Raw genomic sequence first — 21,825 nt, 5'->3', positions numbered from 1 at the left:
GTACTGGTGCCGCCAAAAGCACTTTACATAAGTTAACTCATCTAATCTTCAAAATACTGCATTCCTAACCTCTACATTACAAATCTCGTTGTAAATGTCTCTTTTATTTATAAAGTGTTTATTAATCTTTTTAACATGCTTATGATTTTTTCTTATTATTTCTATTTTGCTACAGGTTTTATCTCTTTTTCATGGGTCTAGAAATGTTATACAGCTAGTAGGTGGTAGAGCTACCTTTACCCAGCACTGGGTTATTTGATCCATATTTTACAATAGGGCACAGATCTATTTGGTATATTGTGCTGAACTAGTGAAATACTTCCCACGTGACACTGAAGGTAATTGCGTAAAGTGGTGGTGAATGAAAACAAGGAGATGGTGACATGCTAATATGCAGACACCTGCCTTGAATTTTATCTAGTGCTCCTGTGGAATTAGAATAAATCAAAAGAGCTTTGGGATAAAAAGCTAAATAGCTATAAATTATTATTATTTCATATCAATTTCTGATCTCTAGACATATTTCCATGTAAATGGTCTAGTATGTGATTTGACTTTTTCTATAAATGTCTCTCAGAAATGATTCATGTTGCCCTTTTCTTGGAAGAATTTAATTCTCCTTTAGCATTGTTAATTAATTAATAAGACAACCTTCTCACTGGCCAGGTAATCCTACCAATGTAGCTATAAATTTCTATAGCTTATTCTTTGAAAGATTATGACTTTTAATGGAGATTTATAATCTCTAATTCTGGTCTTTTGTTGAACTCCAACCCATACTTCTAGCTGCTTCCTAGATAATACCTGCTAATACAAAGGGGTTATCTGCACATATTCATCATATTTCCCCTCTAAGTCATGCATTTTTTCCAAATTCCCTGCTTAGTCTGATGGTAATGTTTGCACAAATGCAGGCCAGATGTCATCTTCAGCCTTTCTGCCTTTCACTCCTCGCAACCAATTAATCAGCAAGTTCTTCTCCATTTTACTGACTAACAAATGAATGGAGAGCCTCACCCCTCCTTTTCAGCACATCAACACCAAGCACATCAACACTGCAATCAGCTGGACCAAGCAATAGCTTACTAAATGTTCCTACCTCAAGTCACAACCTCTACAAATATGTATCTTAGGAAGACCCAACATGACATTTTCTCTCCTTAAAGACCTCCCTGTGTGATGCAATTCATCAGCCAGGATTCTAAATGGTGACAGTAAAGGCAAATAAACCTTATCATGTGTAATATAATAACAACCAAGCTTTATTGAGCTGTAAATTGTTATTTGTCTTCAATGTGTAATTCACATAATCTTCACAACAACTTATGCGGCATCTACTGTCACTTTCCTAGTTTGTAGATGGGAAAATTGAGGCACAGAGTAGTTACCTAGTTAAGTAACTATATAACATACATTCATTCTGTAAAATGTCAAAAACAATTCATATCTTTCCAAAAAGAAATAATTACACCTGAAGATACAGTCATAATTACACACTTTATAAACAGAAGTAATCATGCTCACTATGAATCAAAATTGCACTTTAAAATTTTTTCTAGTAGTGTGCTTGATTGAAGATGATGTATTTTCAATCAAGTATCTTCAACAAAGATACTCTGATTTGTTCTTTTTCAACATAAACAACATATAGTGTTATTTTGATTTAATCATCTTTAAATTGCCAAATTAATATTTCCAGATAAGGGAATAAACTTAGAGAGATCACCTGGTTCAAAGTCCTCATTTTAAAGACTCCTCCCCCAGTGCAAATATTGTTTGGATTGTTTAAATGAAATTTCTGCGAAACTCATGGCTTCTCTGTACCGTATTGTAGTCCCCAATGATGAGTGCACCATATTTTACTCACACCTTCCCCGAGGATGAACGCTTACATCATCTGCTTCCTGCTATTATAAACAATACCACAATGACCAGTGTGTTTGCTTTTAACTAGCATGCAATTTTCTAATTATGTATAAAGACCAATAAGTAAACTGTAAAGATAAAAGTAGAAGAGAAAGCAAATAGGTGACCATTGAATTACAAACTTACAAACTCCCCTTACCTAAAAATAAATTATCCTTTTTTTCTTTAAGGTACAGAGTCTCTCTCTGTCACCCAGGATGGAGTGCAGTGGCACAAGCATAGCTCGCTGTAACCTCAAACTCCTACACTTAAGCAATCCTCCTGCTTCAGTCTCCCAAAGTGCAGGGATTACATGCATGAGACACCACCTACAGCCTGGACTCCCATATCTGAGGTTGCATAGGGACTGCACTTCCCACAGCCACTGGAACGACTTCCCCAGCCACTGGAAGCCTGCACTGTTTTCCTGCTGTACACCATACCCACCCCAACTGGCCAAATCCCTCTGTCAGCAGTATTCCCAACCTTCCATCTTCACTAGAGCCCTCTGCTACCATTCCCATGGCAGCTTGTACCTGCCCCTCACCACTACCTCAGCCCTTGTCTAGGAATTACTCAGCAGATAGGAAGTAGGGCTCCTCTGTGGTGGAAGCAGGAAGGTGTGCACCTAGTAATCTGAAATTCTGGGTGTCTTTGTCCTAAGAAATATTGAGTTAATTCATATGCTATTTAAGCCCCTTAGTATTATTAATGGGAAACCTCAACTTTAGGATATACAGAAAGAGACATCTGTGGGGTCGCAGGGAAACCTAACAACAGTGTAGATGAAACAGTGTTCTGAGCTCCATAGCAAGTACAGATTTTACTCTAGAAGTTATGAAGTTGTATTTTTTTTTCTGCTCTCTTGAAGAGTTGGAGAGCCTTGGGTGAAGGGACTCAGGAGTGCCTAGCTTTCCTGTATACAATCTTTCAATCAGTTCTGTTTTCAACCCCATCTATTACCCTTCTGTTTTTGAACAACCAAGTGCTTCCAGGTCCAGAGCCTTCTGAGCATTCATTGAAACGATTTGAGTTCCTTCTGCAGGCACCTGGGTTTCTGCTGCTCTTTCTCTGATGAGAAAGTAATTATTCCTGTGCTTCCACAGTCCAGAACGTTTTAAAACTCTTCTTGTTGTCTCCTCCCATTCTCTTTGTTTGTATTCCTTTGCTTTTCTTCTAGTTGAACTTCAATAGGGAGTATAAATAAATATGTTGTTCAAAGAGATAGATTACTGTAAAAGTTTAGAAATGGTCTTTGTGTTTTACTATTTGGTTAATGACCTTTCACTGGATGAGTTGTTGGAGCTCTTTTTATTGAGGAAATTTAGTATTTTGTCACATGTAGTATGAATATTTTTCTAATTTGGGCTTTTGTCTAGACTTTTTTTGTCATGTAGAAATTTTTCATATTGATGTAGTCAAATTTATCAGACTTTTTTTTCTCTTGGTTTTCTCATGTTTATGAAGACCCATTTTAAGACTATTAAAAATATTCTGGTTTTTTTCAGTATTTTAGTTTGAGAATTTTTGTTTATTTCTTTGTCCCTTCGTTTTTATTTTATGTTTTAATTTTTGAACAACGCAGAATTTAATTTGGAGCAAGGCGTGAAGTAAGGCTCCGGTATTATTTTTCTCAATTTGGCTTCTCATGTAATGAATAATCAGTTGTTTTATTTCTCCTCTCATTTAATATTCTCTCCTTTCTACATGCTAAATCTCAGTATCCACATGCTAATTTGAGCTTTATTTTGTTTCATTCATTTCTTTGTCTACTAATATAACAGCTTTAATTACTGTAGATTTATAATTAATACCTGGTGAAATGTGTCCACTCTGATTGCTTTTCTCCTTAACAAAAGTTTCAATTATTCTTATGCTTTTACATTTTCTGAATTAATTTTTAAAAGTTTTGTAGTTCAAAAGGACTCCTACACAAACATTTTTTAAAGTTAAGATAAAAAAATGCTTTCATCAGCCACCTAAAATAATTAGATTATTGTTTATAATAGTTTTTCACTTGATTCCCTTGTGGGTTTTTATTTTTAAATTAACAACAATAAATCTGCAAATAATGATTTCTCCTACTTATCTAATTCTTATAACTCTTCTTTTTCTATAAAGTGTTAAATAATAATGTTGGTGATGGGCATATTCTTTTATTCTGATTTTAATGAGAATGCTTATAGATATCACCATTAAAAATTATACAAGCTTTCAGATTGAAATATATCATCAAAATGTATGGAGGTGATGTATGGATTTTATCTTTTGTTTGTTCGTGTTGAACTTTAAACATTATCTTTAGTCATTTTCAAGGGAAATAAATTCCTATTGCTTGTTTCCTTAACCAATCACAGGATTTCCAAACTCTTCTTTGGAACCATCAACTTAGTCCTGAATTATTCTTTTCTTTCTCAGTCTCAGCTGCCATAGGAATGTGGAAAGGTGTGAACGACAACTAAATCAACCCCTGACATCTCTATTACAGTCATTTCCGTTTATTTGCTGTGTAGTGTGGCATGGAACCTGAGTCATGTAAACTCATATTTAAAAGTTAGTTTTTGGAAATAGGTATCTGTTATACTTTGCACGCATTGGCAAGAATGCCTTTTGTGTTCAGCACAAAAGAGGTGAAGATTAAAACACCATGTATTGAAAGCTTGGGGACATATTTGCTAAGGTGAAAAATACATTAGGCTAAAAAACAGAAGACCTAAATTCTAGTTATATGTTTACCTGTTGCTCTCTTTTCTTGGATTGGTCATTTCACTATTCTGAGGCACAAAGATAATGAGTGAAAGAGATCACTGTGAATTGTAAAGCATTCTACCAATGTAGGACATTATCTTCAAATTTTATGTATGTTGCAAATCTTTAAAATTCCAGCAAGGAGCTACCTCTACTTGTAATAGAGATTTGAAAGATCTTATTTCAAAATTCCTTTTAAAGCATTTTTTTCACATCAGTTAAACCAGTAAATAAGGTTTTGCCTCATACAAAATTACATTGTAGCTTAAGTGAAATGCAAACCAGAAAAAAAATTATTTATGTATATGATTAATCAAATTGTGATAATCTTCTTAGAGTGATTTGCATGGAAAAAATATTTTAAGTTACTTAAGTAAACCAATCTGCAGTGAGTATTCTCAGAATCCTAACAATATTTTAAATTCCCTTTATTTACCTATATAAGTCAAATATGCAACAGATCCCAGAACAGATTTGTCAGGAAATCCAGTGTCAGGTAGTTTTTGATGCTCTCCCCTTGGGAACTTCTAGAAACTCTAGGATATATGTAACCTAGAAATGTGTTGCTAATTTCCTCTGATCCTCACTATATTGTGGCTGCAATTCTGGCACTAAGTCCTCTGGGCCATGAGGTCCATTAAAATAAGTGCAGCTTCATTAAGCCCGGCTTCTCTAACAACACACAATTCCATGCCATGTAGGGTGGTTAGATGCAGGTGGTGCCTTTCAACCTTTGAACCCATAACTTCCTATCTTTCCACCACCCACTGTTCTGGGCATTACTTTACTTTTTTTTTTTTTTTTTTTTTTTTTTTTTTTTTTTTTTTAAAGAGACAAGAGCCTCTCACTCTGTAACCCAGGCTGGAGTGCAATTATGTGATCATAGCCATTGTAATCTCAAATTCCTGAGCTTAAGCAATCCTCCTGCCTAAGCCTCCTAAATAGCTAGGACTACAAGTCCATGCTACCATCCCTGGCTAATTGGTTTTTTTTGTTGTTGTTGTTTGTTTGTTTGTTAAATATTTTGTTGAGATAAGGTCTCATTATATTGTGCAGGCTGGTCTTGAACTGCTGGCCTTAAGTGATCATCCCATTTAAGCCTCCCAAAGCAGTGGGATTACAGGCCCAGGACATCAAACCCAGTTTTACTTTTCTTTTCAAAGCATGAGCTTCTTTTCTTCAAGGTCTTGAGAATTCTGCAGCCACTTCCCTTTAAAATTAAGAAATCTCTTCAGATAGTAACTCCAGAAACATAAAGAAGCTGTTAATGCCTTCTGAGGAAAAGGAGCATAGAACACAGAAGCCTGTGTGTTCTCTAATAACCTTTCCAATCTTTCCAGTCTTCTATAACAGCAAACCCAAGACAGAAATGAATAGCTTAATCAATTTTCCTGCCACTAATCAAGTTTAGCAGTCAAGTCATGTATTATTCTGTTCGATTCTTAAAAAGGATGCTAAATTAAACAATGAGAGGACAGTGGCTTCATATACTTTTAAAGCCTGGGTTCTGATTTTGGTGTTTTTAGGCAGATTATTGATTTCATCCTTCTTAACAAGATTATTGGGAGGATTCACTTAAATCCATTTTCAACAACCTTTTTTCATGGGAAATTAAGCCCCATGCCCTTAAGCCAATGTGGATATAATGAATTAATTTATCTCTTATGCATCAAGGAAAGCACTAGTTAGGTCCCATCCTTGCAAAAACTTAGAAGATAGTCATTCAAATCATTTTCTATGCTCTGTGATTCAGGTGAAGAAGAAAACATTTTTAATGGATGCAGAAGGTTGAGATATGCTTTGAAGTTAGATCATTTGGGTTCAAATCGCCAATTCTCCCTATTAGCTGTGCATCCTGTTTTTGGTGTGGGCAGGGGGTGGTGCTCAAACTTCCTCACACATAAAATGGCAATGGTAATGGTAGCTATTTCTTTGGATTTATACATGAAGACATGCTATTATATTGAAATAAAATTAAAGCAAATAAAGTTCTTCCTCCAGAAAAGGACATGTTATCTTTGACCTTTCATATATTTAAGTAAAATTTAGTATAAATACAGGTAGAGTCTTATGGAAAACCAGAAGTTCTAATCCAAAAATCCAAAATCCAAAATGCTCCAATAAGCATTTCTTTTGAGTGTCATGTTAGCATTCAAAAAGTTTTAGATTTCTGATTTTTAGATGAGGAACACTCAGCCTGTATCAGAAAGCTGTATCATCGCTCTGAATGATGATAAAAGTTTTCCCTGGAATAATTATTTATCCAACATATTTTGACAAAAGTATATCTGACCAGTCAGTGTTAGACATGTTAAGAGAGCAAGTTTCATCCCTGCTGATAAAAAAAAGACTTCTATGATCTGGAAAGGGAGATATCTAGTTAGTTAACGCTATTACATGGTAAATGCTTCCAGAATACATCACCAAGATACTACATAAATTCAAGAAAGAAGCAGTATTTTAATCAATAATATTAAGCACAGATCCATGGAGGATCTGGCATTGAACTCAATCCTGAATTATCAGTGGTATACGCACAGGTTGAAAAAAGATCCATGGTATCTAGCTGGAGGCATTGACAAATATCTAACTGGAGGCATTTACAAATGCTTATAAGTATGGGCAAGTATTCTGGTTTCATTGGTAAGCAAAGCAATAGTATGAGACTGGCAATATAAGATGATCCCACTATGTGGAAGATGAAAGTTGCCAAGGTATGTCCAAATTTGTACTTAGTCTGCACTAAATAGATACCACATCCTGTACCTTCAGTCAACAATCTATTTCTTGGCAAACTAATTAATGCATTTTTTCCTTTTGTAGGTTTCTTTGGTTAGCCTCGTAGCCAATGCTCTTGGCTACTCAGAACTCGGTGCCATCAAATCCTTACGGACATTAAGAGCTTTAAGACCTCTAAGAGCGTTATCCCGGTTTGAAGGCATGAGGGTAAGAAGAATAAACACTCTAACTATTCATGTCAAAATTACATGTAGGCAATGCTTTAGATAGAGAAGGGTGCTATACTTTTCTGATATATATTTCATAGAATTATAGAATTAGAGCAAAAATTTTAGAGATCACAAAGCCTTGTCTTCTGAAACTGGAGTTTAGTTAAACAGGCTCTCAGAATTTTGAGGGGACAGAACTGAGACTAGCATCCAGGTCTGCTTGTCACAGTTCAAGGGTGTTTGTACAGCACCCAAAAACCGTGGATTGCCAGTTATTTCTTTTTGCTTATACACCTTGAAATAACTACTGACTACTGACATTCATCCAAGGTGGGGAGTTTCTTTCTCTTAATAGTCTGATTCCTTCAAAATTACTAGTAATGAATGAAAGGTACAATGGGATTTGTGTGCTTCACTTCTTGAATTAATATCAGTATAAAAATTATTGCATAAAGAAACAACGTTAAATAGCCTCTAACAAATTGCTAAATACCAACCAAAGTGAAGGGTTAAGGTAATTAAGCATTTCAGGCAGTCCCCCAGAGTTTGTTTTATAGATCTTGTTTCTAATTGAGCATTCTGATTAAGGTTCACTTTTTCTATAGCATTTGTACTTTCCTCCACAGCTCTCTTCCTTAATGTGTATATTATGCCTCTAAACATAAAATTACACTTATTATAGAAACACACCCATTTGCCATGACCTTCAGTAGAATTTAGCACAAAGGCCAGTTTTGTTTCATCTGGTTTGTGAGTTCATGTGGATATTTAATTTATTCTAGAACATAGGGCTTTTATGTTAGGAGTTGGTTTTTTTGGGGCAATAAAGCCTTGACTTTAAAGTTCACTCATTAGAAAGAATTAAGCCACTCTCCCGACTCTCCAGAATCATTGTAACCAAAGAAATATTTGGTTTTCACATTGTAATTTAATTTCCTTGTTACTGTTGAAGGAAGATAGACAAGATAAAATTCATAAAGATTACTATACAATTTCAAGTTCTTTTCAAACCAAACTTTTACCGTTACTGATATTAAGCTCTCATTTGGTTCTGTGGCTTCCTATTAACAGTTCATTTTTGAGGAGAGATAGCAATTGAGCAAAAGTTAAAACTTATAAATTTTCTCTAACCTGAAAAATATTCCAAGTTGGGAATTTTAAATTCAGTCATATAGCAGAATTAATATTCCAAATGCAAAATATGATAATTTATTATGCATTTATTTGAAAATAGGAGAACTGGTGATGTGTACCAAGCTTGTCCAACCCACCTTATTTTGTTATTGTATTGTTCTTCTGTTTTGTTTTAGGCTTTTAGCAGCCTGAAGCCGTGGTTTTTAGTTTCTGTTTCTAGTGATAGGTGGAAAAGAGGGATGAGAAACGGGCTTTACTAGCCCAACCAAAAACAGAAACTAAGAACCCAGTGACTGTATTCACTCCCTGGCAAGTATAATGTATATGGCTCAACTTCCAAAAGAAACGAAATTCAAGTAGCATATGAAGTGTTTACAATTTTGGATTTCTGATTTTGATGTCAATTTAAGATTCCTTGGTATTGATTTTTAAAATAATGTTTGCAGTATTTTAAAATAAAACAATACTTTTATTTAATATAAATGCTTAAAAGAATAGTCCAATATGAACTTGATTAAATTAGATTAGAAAAAATTACTGTCGACTTTCATAAAGATTTAGAAATACATCTTAATATATTCTGAATTTAATGAAAAGTAAAATGAATGAATTTCCGTTTCATGAAATAGATCAGCCTAGGTTGATGTAGTAGCATGTGTTCCAAGGTGAACATTTAAGAAATTGTGAAGTAATAATAATGGAAACACATCCAGTACTGTTACATCCAGAGATAAATGTCACCTTTTTCCCTAATTTAACATACCTTTTTTATTGAGATCTACTAATAGGGAAAATAGGGGGAAAAAGGGACCCAGTGAATTCTTAATCTTATTCTTCATAGTCAAAAAAAGTTAACATTATCTGAGAATATAGATTTAAGGCATTTTTAATAGTTTATTTGTAAAGGGTTTATTCACTCACTTTTCAGATCATCATTCATTCATTAACACTCTTGAAAATTAAAATGTATTGCTGAAAGATGATTATTTTTTCTGTTGGCATTTAATGCATCTTTCTATTCTTTTTTCCCCAGCATACAAACATTTTCTGACTCCATCTTACTCTACCAGGTTTTTGATGATTTCTTTTTTCTGTAGCATATTTTGCTTTCCTTAAATCCTTAGCTCTTTAGTTGTGTCATTGTTTGTTTTCCCTCAAATATGTGCTAGAAAATGTTAGAAGCAACAACTTGTCCACCTAGATTTTTATTTAACTCTTTACCAGCACATATGAGTACTAAACAAATACATTGAAGGAATGGTTTCCATTCTAAAGGTTTCTCAGCTATGTTGCCCTCGTTTTCTCTTCTAGGTGGTTGTGAATGCTCTTGTTGGAGCAATTCCCTCTATCATGAACGTGCTGTTGGTGTGTCTCATCTTCTGGCTGATCTTTAGCATCATGGGTGTGAATTTGTTTGCTGGCAAGTTTTACCACTGTGTTAACATGACAACGGGTAACATGTTTAACGTTAGTGAAGTCAACAATTTCAGTGACTGTCAGGCTCTTGGCAAGCAAGCTCGTTGGAAAAACGTGAAAGTAAACTTTGATAATGTTGGCGCTGGTTATCTCGCACTGCTTCAAGTGGTAAGTGGCTACTGTAAGAGTTTTGAAAAAATGTTTAAGATGTTTCAAGTAAGATTATTTTTCTGATGTTTGGATGACTAACATTTGACAGTATAAAAGAAATTAATGATAACACCTATAATATCAGCTTGAATTGATCATAAAAAAGATGTTATAGTTGTTTTATAATATATTTTCCACAGTGTTAAGCTTTTAGTATGTTTTAATGTGATTTTATATTTGTTTTCTTTTTTTATTATATTTTTGGGTACTGGTATATTTTTAATTTTCTGTATCAATTATTGCGAGAAGAACAATTTTAGGTATTAAAATAACAAAGTATATTTGTAGTGATGAATTAAATGTATAAATCATTAGATAATTTATTATACCAATGTCTAGGAAATATGATTCTACTATGTGTGAAAATGCAAATCATAGAGCTTACCTTTTGGTATATAAATGAATTGGGACTGAGATGGCAGTTTCATGAATAAACTCTTTCGCTAAATTTTAGCGTAGGAAGAAAATAGAATACTTTCCAGAGAATGAAACAGGTTCCAGACTTTAAATACAAATGTTTTTCTACTTCAATTTTATTTCAGTCTCTTCACAGGAAATTTTATAATACTGTATAAAAAGTTATTTGTTACAATACTGTCATTTTTTCATTTGGTTAAATGTCAGTGTTGGATAAATTTTTTTGAAAAATTCAAATATATTTTATTTACAGGCCACATTTAAAGGCTGGATGGATATTATGTATGCAGCTGTTGATTCACGAGATGTAAGTAACACTGAAATATTATTTATAGGTACTAGATTTCTTATGGTGAATATTGGTAGTGATTTAACTAAAAGACCCAAAATTTTATATTAGAACATTTAATACTGCATATAAATAATGAACAGTCTGCTTCAATATAGATGATGCTTGATTAATATGTGCCTAATACATAATATATATCTAATATGGAAGGATACCTAGATCCATGGATCATAACACGTTAGGCTGGTCCAGTAAATGAGACCATTCTGAGTGGGAAAGTTGCTCAATGGGAAAGTAACTTGTCTCTCCCTATCCCTGGAGAGTATGATAAACCAGACTCTGTAAAGCAGCTTCCAAGAATATCATGATACAGAAAAGCAAGCAAGTTTCAGGGACACTCAACTTAGAAAATAAAAATAACTCCACAGAACACATCCGTGCTGAATTTTCCTCTTAGAAGTTGAAGATCTGCTCTTAAAGCCATATTTCCAAACCAAACTGAAAATATTGCAAAAAATTATGACTAATACTAGACTCAAAATGTTTTCCCTGATTATATCACCTTTATGTTAAAGAATATGTTACAGGTAAGGCACAATGGGAAAACAGAATCAAGAACAACCATAAAACTAGCAAACTTTCCTTTTACTAGATCATACTAGTTTTTAAAAAATTGTTTTTGCAGAACAGTATTTCAGAGCAAAACAAAAGTAGCACTGTATTAAGTAACAACAATAAATTACTGATTTGGTGTAAGTATTCATAGTATATTTTAATATTACTTAATATTTTCAATATCATTTAGGTTAAACTTCAGCCTGTATATGAAGAAAATCTGTACATGTATTTATACTTTGTCATCTTTATCATCTTTGGGTCATTCTTCACCCTGAATCTATTCATTGGTGTCATCATAGATAACTTCAACCAGCAGAAAAAGAAGATAAGTATTCCTCAGCTTTTACCTTTCTTCATTCTGAGGGTCCATTTGTTAATACAACAAAATAACCAGGATACTTGTAGTCATAACAGACTTAAATCATGTTTATATTATTTTCAGTTCACCATGTGGTTATTTAAGCTACAGGGATTCCAGCCTCTACTCAGTGGCTCCTCTCAAACTTTATCCATGGGATAGCTTTCCGACTCAAAAATGTGTCCACTTGTTCAGACCATCCAGTGGGTCTCCAGTGCTTTAGCTTTGCTTACAGAGCCTTTCAGGAATTACCCCCACCCAGTTTTCCAGCTTTATCTTTTTCTACACATCATTCTATATTGTGCATTTCTCCACTACGTAGTCACCACCTGTACATCTATATAAGTTTTCTGCCCTTTTCTGAACAAGCATTCTCTTGTACCTCCATGGCTTTTTGTGATACTGTTTTTCATCCTGGAATGTTTTGCCTAGCAAACCCTTAATCATCTTTTGAGGCCTGGCTTAAGGGTAAGCTATATAACAGCTTGTCTCTGAGCCTCTGAATTCATTGTTGCCGCTGAAGTACATTTTATTTTTTTGTCATATGACCATACGCTGTCTACCTACGTTTTCAGTTTCCTGCTCCATTTAGAAGCAAAATACTATATCTTATATATTTATGTAATTCTGATACCCAGGATATTGTTTAGCACACAGAAAGTGTTTAAAATCTGTTGAATGAAGAAGTAAAATTACTGGCAGCAAAATGGACTAAGAAATGTTTTCTGTTTTACAAAAATATATTTGAGACCCTCGTGCCAACTTTTAAACATAGTATAATCAAGTTGGAATACTGCAGTGATCAGAGTTTTGTGTATGTAAGGACTTTGCTTAATATTAAGATATTTAGAATATCACATAAATGGGAAAAACAGGATAAATGTATATGTAGCAGGATAATATCCATTTAAAAATTAGAAAAGATTAAAGGAAAAACAAATATTTTTTGTAAAAGTACTATCGTAGCACATATTAGGATTGTAACCAGTTTTATACTGTGTCTTTACTTTGGAGGTCAGGACATCTTTATGACAGAGGAACAGAAAAAATATTACAATGCAATGAAGAAACTTGGATCCAAGAAACCTCAGAAACCCATACCTCGGCCAGCAGTAAGAATTACTTGTCTTTTTTAATGTTCCAAAGCTATGTGTCCTTGTGGTCATATTGATCAATGCTCTGGAGCAGAATATTAAGTGATATCACCATTATAGAGCCCTAATTATAAAGTTCACATTTTATATCACAGTTCACAACTTCTGCACTCATTAGAAGTTATCACGTTCTAAAAATGGAGGTAATGCTCTTTATAATTTGTGAGTTGAAAATTTCTAACTCAGGTTGCCAATAACTGCTTCCAAAGCAAGGTTCACTTTCCGCTACCAACAACACAACTGGTTCCTCCTTCTCTACCCTTGCCATCCCAACCTCCATGGTCTCCCTCTATAGTCTTTGTTCCCTCCATTCTTAAGACTAGAAAATATTCCTATCCTGTTTAGAAAGGAAAAGATGTCATCGAAATTGTTTGTTCACCAAATACGTAAGAAGACATATTCAGAATGCATACTCTGTAGAGCCTCATGATAATGGAATGATGTAATAACGGTACATTATATTCACAGAGCTGGACTCTAATTCAGCTATTTTCTGAGATAGGTAAGGAATAAGGAAAATGAGACCCAATGACAATATGAATCATGCTCCAAGTCACAAATCCTGTAGTTGCCAGAACTGGGACTTGACAAAGTCTCATATATTCTCTAAGTGACTTTACCATATTTTTAAGAGTAGTTGGAGCCGAAGTGTGAGGGAGCAGGGTAAGAGGGGAAGGGATTGAACCAACTTTACTGAAGTCCTTTAAAAATGAAAACATTATCAGTTCATGACCTTTGATTTTTGGTAAGCCATGAAGTTTTATTTTAAGTCTTTACTCTAAATAATTAAATGCATATTTCTTTAATAAAACTGTATTTAATCAGCATATTAATATAAGAATCTTTGAAAGCATGTTGTTTCTGAGATGATTGTTAATAAGACAAATAAAAACTGTTTAAAGTAATGCAATTTTGTTAAAGCATAGATAAAGAAGGACAGATGGAAAGAAGTACGGATAAATTAACAAACACATGCATAGATTCACAGAGCTAGAGAAGTAGAATTCAATAGAAATGTGAGTGATGTATTTCAAGGGAGGGAAATCAGACATAAAGCAAAATTTTTAAAATATTGATAAATAAATTGATGTATTTATCTATCTAAATGTCTCTCTATATTAACCTAGTTTGTAAATCTTTGTTATTAGTCACTATTTTTTTAAAAAAATTATTATACTTATTCAAATAAAGCAAAGACTATACATATTATCAACCAGTTGCCACAATTTTATGTTTTTGGTTTTGTTTTATTTTTTGAGAGACAGGGTCTCACTCTATCACTGAGGCTGGAGTGCAGTGGCAAGCACAAACTTGCTCACTACAGGCACAAACACCTGGGGTCAAGTGATCCCCCTCAGCCTCCCTCGTAGCTGGGACTGCAAGCGTGTGCCATCACGCCAGGCTATTATTTTTTTCCTTGAATAGAGATGAGCTCTTGCTGTGTTGCCCCAGCTGGTCTGGAACTCTTGGCCTCAAGAGAGTCTCTGACTTCAACCTCCCAAAGTCCTGGAACTATAGGAATGAGTCACCACACCCAGCCATAATTTATGTCTCATTCAGCTTTGTCTTTCCATAGGACCTAAATAAACCAAATATGCTTTGTTCAGCTATATGAATCTTCTTTTTTTCACTTTTTTTAACATGAAGAGGACCCAAGCACATAAAATTTTGGGGGTAATATGAGGAGGGTGCACATTCATCGCCATATGCAGAAGGGCTTTATCTACGATTTTACTGGATTGTTACTTATGAAATATATATAATGACTTGTTCTCTCTTCTCTCACTTTCTAGAACAAATTCCAGGGAATGGTCTTTGATTTTGTAACCAGACAAGTCTTTGATATCAGCATCATGATCCTCATCTGCCTCAACATGGTCACCATGATGGTGGAAACCGATGACCAGGGCAAATATATGACCCTAGTTTTGTCCCGGATCAACCTCGTGTTCATTGTTCTGTTCACGGGAGAATTTGTACTGAAGCTCGTCTCCCTCAGACACTACTACTTCACTATAGGCTGGAACATCTTTGATTTTGTGGTTGTGATTCTCTCTATTGTGGGTAAGAACAGCTTAATTACCAAGAGGTACAGGTGTAGAGAAATGGTTGCCCCTGGGCCTTCCAGCTGATAAACACAGAAATTAGGTCTGAGAATAATAATGCATATAGATCAAAAGTTCAACACTAACATATTTGAATAAAACCTGGGTTTATTCACAAAGCTAACTAGTTAGAAACCATGTTAGGATTACCAGGTTTGGGAAATGGATGAAGAGGATGGGAAACAAACATTATCAGGTACTGTCCTCATCTTAAACAAAGGTCACAGACTAAAGAAAGAGACAGATGGCTTAAAAAAACACATCTTTATAATGAAATAAAGTTGGTACCATAAGAAGCACTGAAGAGGAAGTAACCATCTCTGCTGGAATGAGTTAACACAATCTTCCAGAGATAAAGGTGATTCGTCCTAGTTGGGTCTTGAAAGAAGAGTTGAGATTTAATAGGAGAAAAAGAGAGGGGAATTATAGAACCCCAAATTTAGAAACTTCAACGTTAATCTCATGTCCAATATGGCCCATTTTTCTCTAACTGAAGAAGATCACTAAAAAATAGAAGACAATATATTCAGAGATTTCAGAAATAATTTTTGTTCATTAATTGCCACAATTCATATGTAGAGATAACTATTCATAGAAATTGGGTGAATAGAATCTTAAATTGCCATGCTATTATTGGAGATTATTTGGATTTTGCACAAATTCATATTGGCTTATGACATTACAGAATCACTGAATAAAACTCTGTAGTCTTTAATTGCTAATGTCAGAGAGTGGATCCAAATATTTAGTAAAGCCTCATACTCATAACAAGTTTGTTGTTTTCATAGACATTTTAAAAAGATAAAACCATCATATAAGTGAAAGATATTCTCTGTTTAGCTGTGTTCTATATTTTCCATAGGTATGTTTCTGGCTGAGATGATAGAAAAGTACTTTGTGTCCCCTACCCTGTTCCGAGTGATCCGTCTTGCCAGGATTGGCCGAATCCTGCGTCTGATCAAAGGAGCAAAGGGGATCCGCACACTGCTCTTTGCTTTGATGATGTCCCTTCCCGCGTTGTTTAACATCGGCCTCCTGCTCTTCCTGGTCATGTTCATCTACGCCATCTTTGGAATGTCCAACTTTGCCTATGTTAAGAGGGAAGTTGGAATTGATGACATGTTCAACTTTGAGACCTTTGGCAACAGCATGATCTGCCTGTTCCAAATTACAACCTCTGCTGGTTGGGATGGATTGCTAGCCCCTATTCTTAATAGTGGGCCTCCCGACTGTGACCCTGACACAGTTCACCCTGGAAGCTCTGTTAAGGGAGACTGTGGGAACCCATCTGTTGGGATTTTCTTTTTTGTCAGTTACATCATCATATCCTTCCTGGTTGTGGTGAACATGTATATTGCGGTCATCCTGGAGAACTTCAGTGTTGCTACTGAAGAAAGTGCAGAGCCCCTGAGTGAGGATGACTTTGAGATGTTCTATGAGGTTTGGGAGAAGTTTGATCCCGATGCAACCCAGTTTATAGAGTTCTCGAAACTCTCTGATTTTGCAGCCGCCCTGGATCCTCCTCTTCTCATAGCAAAACCCAACAAAGTTCAGCTCATTGCCATGGATCTGCCCATGGTCAGTGGTGACCGGATCCACTGCCTTGACATCTTATTTGCCTTTACAAAACGTGTTTTGGGTGAGAGTGGAGAGATGGATGCCCTTCGAATACAGATGGAAGACCGGTTTATGGCATCAAATCCCTCCAAAGTCTCTTATGAGCCTATTACAACCACTTTGAAACGTAAACAAGAGGAGGTGTCTGCTGCTATCATTCAGCGTAATTTCAGATGTTATCTTTTAAAGCAAAGGTTAAAAAATATATCAAGTAACTACAACAAAGAGGCAATTAAAGGGAGGATTGACTTACCTATAAAACAAGACATGATTATTGACAAATTAAATGGGAACTCCACTCCAGAAAAAACAGATGGGAGTTCCTCTACCACCTCTCCTCCTTCCTATGATAGTGTAACAAAACCAGACAAAGAAAAGTTTGAGAAAGACAAACCAGAAAAAGAAAGCAAAGGAAAAGAGGTCAGAGAAAATCAAAAGTAAAAAGAAACAAAGAATTATCTTTGTGTTCAATTGTTTACAGCCTGTGAAGGTAAAGTATATGTGTCAACTGGACTTCAGGAGGAGGTCCATGCCAAACTGACTGTTTTAACAAATACTCATAGTCAGTGCCTATACAAGACAGTGACCTCTCTGTCACTGTAACTCTGTGAGACAGGGTATCAACATTGACAAGAGGTTGCTGTTTTTATTACCAGCTGACACTGCTGAGGAGAAACTCAATGGCTACCTAGACTATAGGGATAGTTGTGAAAAGTGTCATTGTAACGACAATGTTTAGTACAGTCCTTGCATCCATTCTATTTTTAACTTCCATATCTGCCATATTTTTACAAAGTTTGTTCTGGTGGTTTTCATGGTCACTGATTCATAGTTTATTCATAATACCATGTCACTATTTTTGTAATGAGGTTTACGTTGAAGAAACAGTATACAAGAACCCTGTGGTCCGAGTCTACAAGTCTCTCAAATGATCAGACAAAGGTGTTTTGCAGGAGAGAGAAAATTTTTGCTCAAAACCAGAAAAAGAATTGTAATGGCTACAGTTTCAGTTACTTCCATTTTGTAGATGGCTTTAATTTTGAAAGTATTTTACTATGTTATGTTTGTTTCTATCGGAACAGTTATGTGCCTGTAAAGTCTCCTCTAATATTTAAAGGATTATTTTTATGCAAAGTATTCTGTTTCAGCAAGTGCAAATTTTATTCTAAGTTTCAGAGCGCTATATTTAATTTTGATCAAGTGCTTTCCAAAAAGGTAATCTAATAAATCCATTCTAGAAAAAAATATATCTAAAGTGTTGCTTTAGAATAGTTGTTTCACTTTCTGCTGCAGTATTGCTTTGCCATCTTCTGCTGTCAGCAAAGCAGACAGTTTATGTCAATTAAATACCCTATGTTATGTAAATAGTTATTTTATCCTGTGGTGCATGTTTGGGCAAATATATATATATATAGCCTGATAAACAACTTCTATTAAATCAAATATGTACCACAGTGTATGTGTCTTTTGCGAGCTTCCAACAGGGATGTATCCTGTACCATTCATTAAACATAGTTTAAAGGCTATCACTAATGCATGTTAATATTGCCTGTGCTGTTCTATTTTACTCAGCCATTCTTCACAAGTCCTGGTTAAAGAATGTCACATGTTGGTGATAGAATGAATTCGACCAGCTATCTGTCCATTAAGTCAAGCAGAATAATTTGAAATTATTTACAAACACCTTTACTTTTGCACTTTGAATTCAACATGAGTATCATATGATATCTCTCTAGATTTCAAGGAAACACATTGCATACTGCCTAGTGACAAAACTTATACTTCATATTTTGCTAAAAACATGTCTAAAACTTGTTTAAATATAAATAATGTAAAAATATAATCAATTTTATTTGTCAGCATTTTGTACATAAGAAAATTATTTTCAGGTCGATGACATGGCAATTTGTTTTACTTTATGCTTTTGCTTTTTATTTTTAATCGCAGTTCCAAATTTTGAATCCATAACATTTTTCAATGGATAATTTCCTAAAATAAAAGTTAGATAATGGGTTTTATGGATTTCTTTGTTATAATATATTTTCTACCATTCCAATAGGAGATACATTGGTCAAAAACTCAAACTTAGATCATTTTCTACCAACTATGGTTGCCTCAATATAACCTTTTATTCATGGAAGTTTTTTTTAATTCAGCTTTTGTAGTATTTACGTATGCAGACTAGTCTTATTTTTTTAATTCCTGCTGCACTAAAGCTATTACAGATAGAACATGAACTTTGTTCTTTTTAGCCATGAACAAAGTGGCAAAGTTGTGCAATTACCTAACATTATATAAATTTTTGTTTTTTGCACAAACCAAAAGTTTAATGTTAATTCCTTTTACAAAACTATTTACTGTAGTGTATTGATTAACTGCATGCAGGGAATTGCTATTACTAAAAAGAATGGTGAGCTACATCATTATTGAGCCAAAAGAATAAATTTCATTTTTTATGCATTTCACTTATTGTCCTCTGGGGTTTTTTGTTTTTGTTTTTGTTTTTTGCTGTTGGTAGTTTAAAATATACGTAATTAATAAAACCTGTGCTTGATCTGACATTTGTATACATAAAAGTTTACATGAGTTTTGCAACAAACTAGTATATGATTCACCAAGCAGTACTACAGAATAAAGGCAAATTAAAAGCAGTTTTGTGAACTTTTATGTGTGCAAAGGATCAAGTCCACATGTTCCAACTTTCAGGTTTGAAAATAATAGTAGTAACTACCTATAATAGCTGTCAATTTCAATTAACTCCCTTGGCTATAAGCATCTAAACTCATCTTCTCAACATAATTGATGCTATCTCCTAATTACTTGGTGGTTAATAAATGTTAACATTCTTTGTTACTTAAATGCATTATATAAACTCCTATGTATACATAAGGTATTAATGACATAGCTATTGAGAATTTATACTAACTTCTTTTCAGGAACTCTTGGATTTATGTGAGGTCAAAACCAAACTTTTATTCTCAGTGGAAAACTCCAGTTGTAATGCATATTTTTAAAGACAATTGGGATCTAAGTATGTATTTCATAATTCCCCCACAATAAATTATATAAGGTGGCTAATTGGAATTCACTGGCTTCTTTCTGCTCAAGTCAATTTACAGATCTCACTGACATCACAGAGATGCCAAATACTGCATTGAAAAATCTTCATAAACATCAGCCAGGTGATCTACAAGCAATCTATTAATTGCTATGCATTAACGGACTATCCTCCAGTATCATCAGAAGTGATTTTAATTGAAAAAAGAGGATACTTTAAAAAAAAATGCGTACCTAGCTGAAGGATTTTCTGAAAATACTGTCCAGAATACAGAGTTGCTAACATAATTTGACAGATTTTTGAAATAACTACTTTCATAATGAAACTTCATGGTAGAAATCTGTTTTGAAAAAGAAGGTAGGGTCAATCAAGCTGGCCATAGAAATAACAATACTATGAAATAAAATTTAAATTCGCTGATAAATGATACTAAATGGCCACTTTCTAATAAAGAGAAAACATTTGCATGAAGAGAAAAATTGGTATTCTGGTTTTCAAATATTGCAGCCAAAAGATGATGGCTATATAAATTCATCTATCTTAATACTTTTCAAAAAACTAGTATGTGGTAAAATAACATAACAACCATTTTGTGTATTTCAAACCACTGAATAATCATAGAGAAAGTCTTAGGTGACCATTTTTGTGGAAATAGAAAAGGTAAAAAGAACTGGATAGTCCTTACATTTGGCTTTTGGTTTCCATTCTAGCATCAAATTAGCTGTGTAATGCAGGCAAATCAAATTCTAGCCCCCTCAGATTTTTCCATTAATAAGGATGCTGAATTTGAATATTATCCCTGGTATGCCTTTAATTCTAAAACGCTATGTTCAAAATCAAATTGCCTATTCAAAATGAGTTATGTCCTCTATATGGGCGATACTTAATGAGAAAAAATGTATATTGCCAATAGACTTTTAGAAACATTACTAAGATAACTTTAAACAGAAATACAACATTTGGCTTTGACTTTAGCCTCATTTTAAAAAGAAAGAAAGAAAGAAAGAAAGAATGAAAGAAAGAAAGAAAGAAAGAAAGAAAGAAAGAAAGAAAGAAAGAAAGAAAACTCTTATCCTCAAACAGTTTAATACCATAAAGTTGAAGGATGCTTTAAATAATTGAAATTATGGCTATTATTTCTTCTTTGTGATGTTACAGTGACCTCCTTGCTTTTGATTGCCTGCATGCAAAAAAATAGAAGTCAAAGATTTGATACCATATATCGGTTACAGATCCCGCATAAATTAAGAAGCCGCAAAAGGCTACACATTTAATGAAAGCGTTTTTTAAAAATCAACCTTGCAAAAACAGCTAGGAAACCAGGCAACAAACTTTTCTGTCTTCTTTTAGTCTGTCTTATCTTCTTTTTTATTGGGGAAAAAAGTGTCTCTTGAAATTATAACTATAGGCTCAGAACCCATCTGGATTTATAGCCCAAATGTATACCATTAGCCTAGTACACTCAGAACTCACCTGGATTTATAGCCCAAATGTATACCATCAGCCTAGTACAAAACAATGGAAGCCAAAAATTCAATTTAAAGTGGGCCCAAGTTGCTAGCTTAGGCTCCTGATAGAAACTAGCTAAAATTCCTTCTGAGAGGCCACACGACCACACATCAAGCGAGGCCTCAAAGATTTCCCCCAAAGACCAAGAAAAATGAATTCATAATAAGAAAAATTAACAAAACAGTGAGAAAACAAAGTAAAATTTCCTGCAGAATTAAAGAGGAAGAACATAAAATAGTCATCAGATATAGAATATATGAATGCTTAATGATACAAAAAAGAATAAAAGGATTAAAATATGAAGAATGAGAGATAAAAATAATGCAGCATATTTAAAGA

General features: G+C 34.2%; 1 protein-coding gene across 8 annotated transcripts in view; it reads left to right on the top strand.

Annotated features, from left to right (window-relative positions):
• Nucleotides 1-19,997, top strand: part of SCN3A (sodium voltage-gated channel alpha subunit 3) — a 111,432-nt gene extending 91,435 nt beyond the window's left edge. For 4 of the 8 annotated variants that reach the window (XM_017548232.2, XM_017548240.2, XM_017548225.2 and 1 more), the window contains 7 exons: nt 7,477-7,599; nt 10,047-10,319; nt 11,032-11,085; nt 11,873-12,010; nt 13,051-13,155; nt 14,991-15,261; nt 16,165-17,360. In XM_017548232.2, the coding sequence (XP_017403721.1) occupies nt 7,477-7,599; nt 10,047-10,319; nt 11,032-11,085; nt 11,873-12,010; nt 13,051-13,155; nt 14,991-15,261; nt 16,165-17,360 (2,160 nt within the window). Of the gene's footprint in view, nt 1-7,476; nt 7,600-10,046; nt 10,320-11,031; nt 11,086-11,872; nt 12,011-13,050; nt 13,156-14,990; nt 15,262-16,164 lie in introns of all 8 variants that reach the window. The other 4 variants (XM_037745742.1, XM_017548228.2, XM_037745747.1 and 1 more) reach the window with 2 other exon arrangements.
• Nucleotides 19,998-21,825: the final 1,828 nt, after the last annotated feature.

Source organism: Cebus imitator, unplaced genomic scaffold, assembly GCF_001604975.1.
Source record: "Cebus imitator isolate Cc_AM_T3 unplaced genomic scaffold, Cebus_imitator-1.0 Scaffold10, whole genome shotgun sequence".
NCBI lineage: Eukaryota > Metazoa > Chordata > Mammalia > Primates > Cebidae > Cebus > Cebus imitator.
Note: the sequence above shows the minus strand (reverse complement) of the source record. Positions and strands in the feature narration are given on the sequence as shown.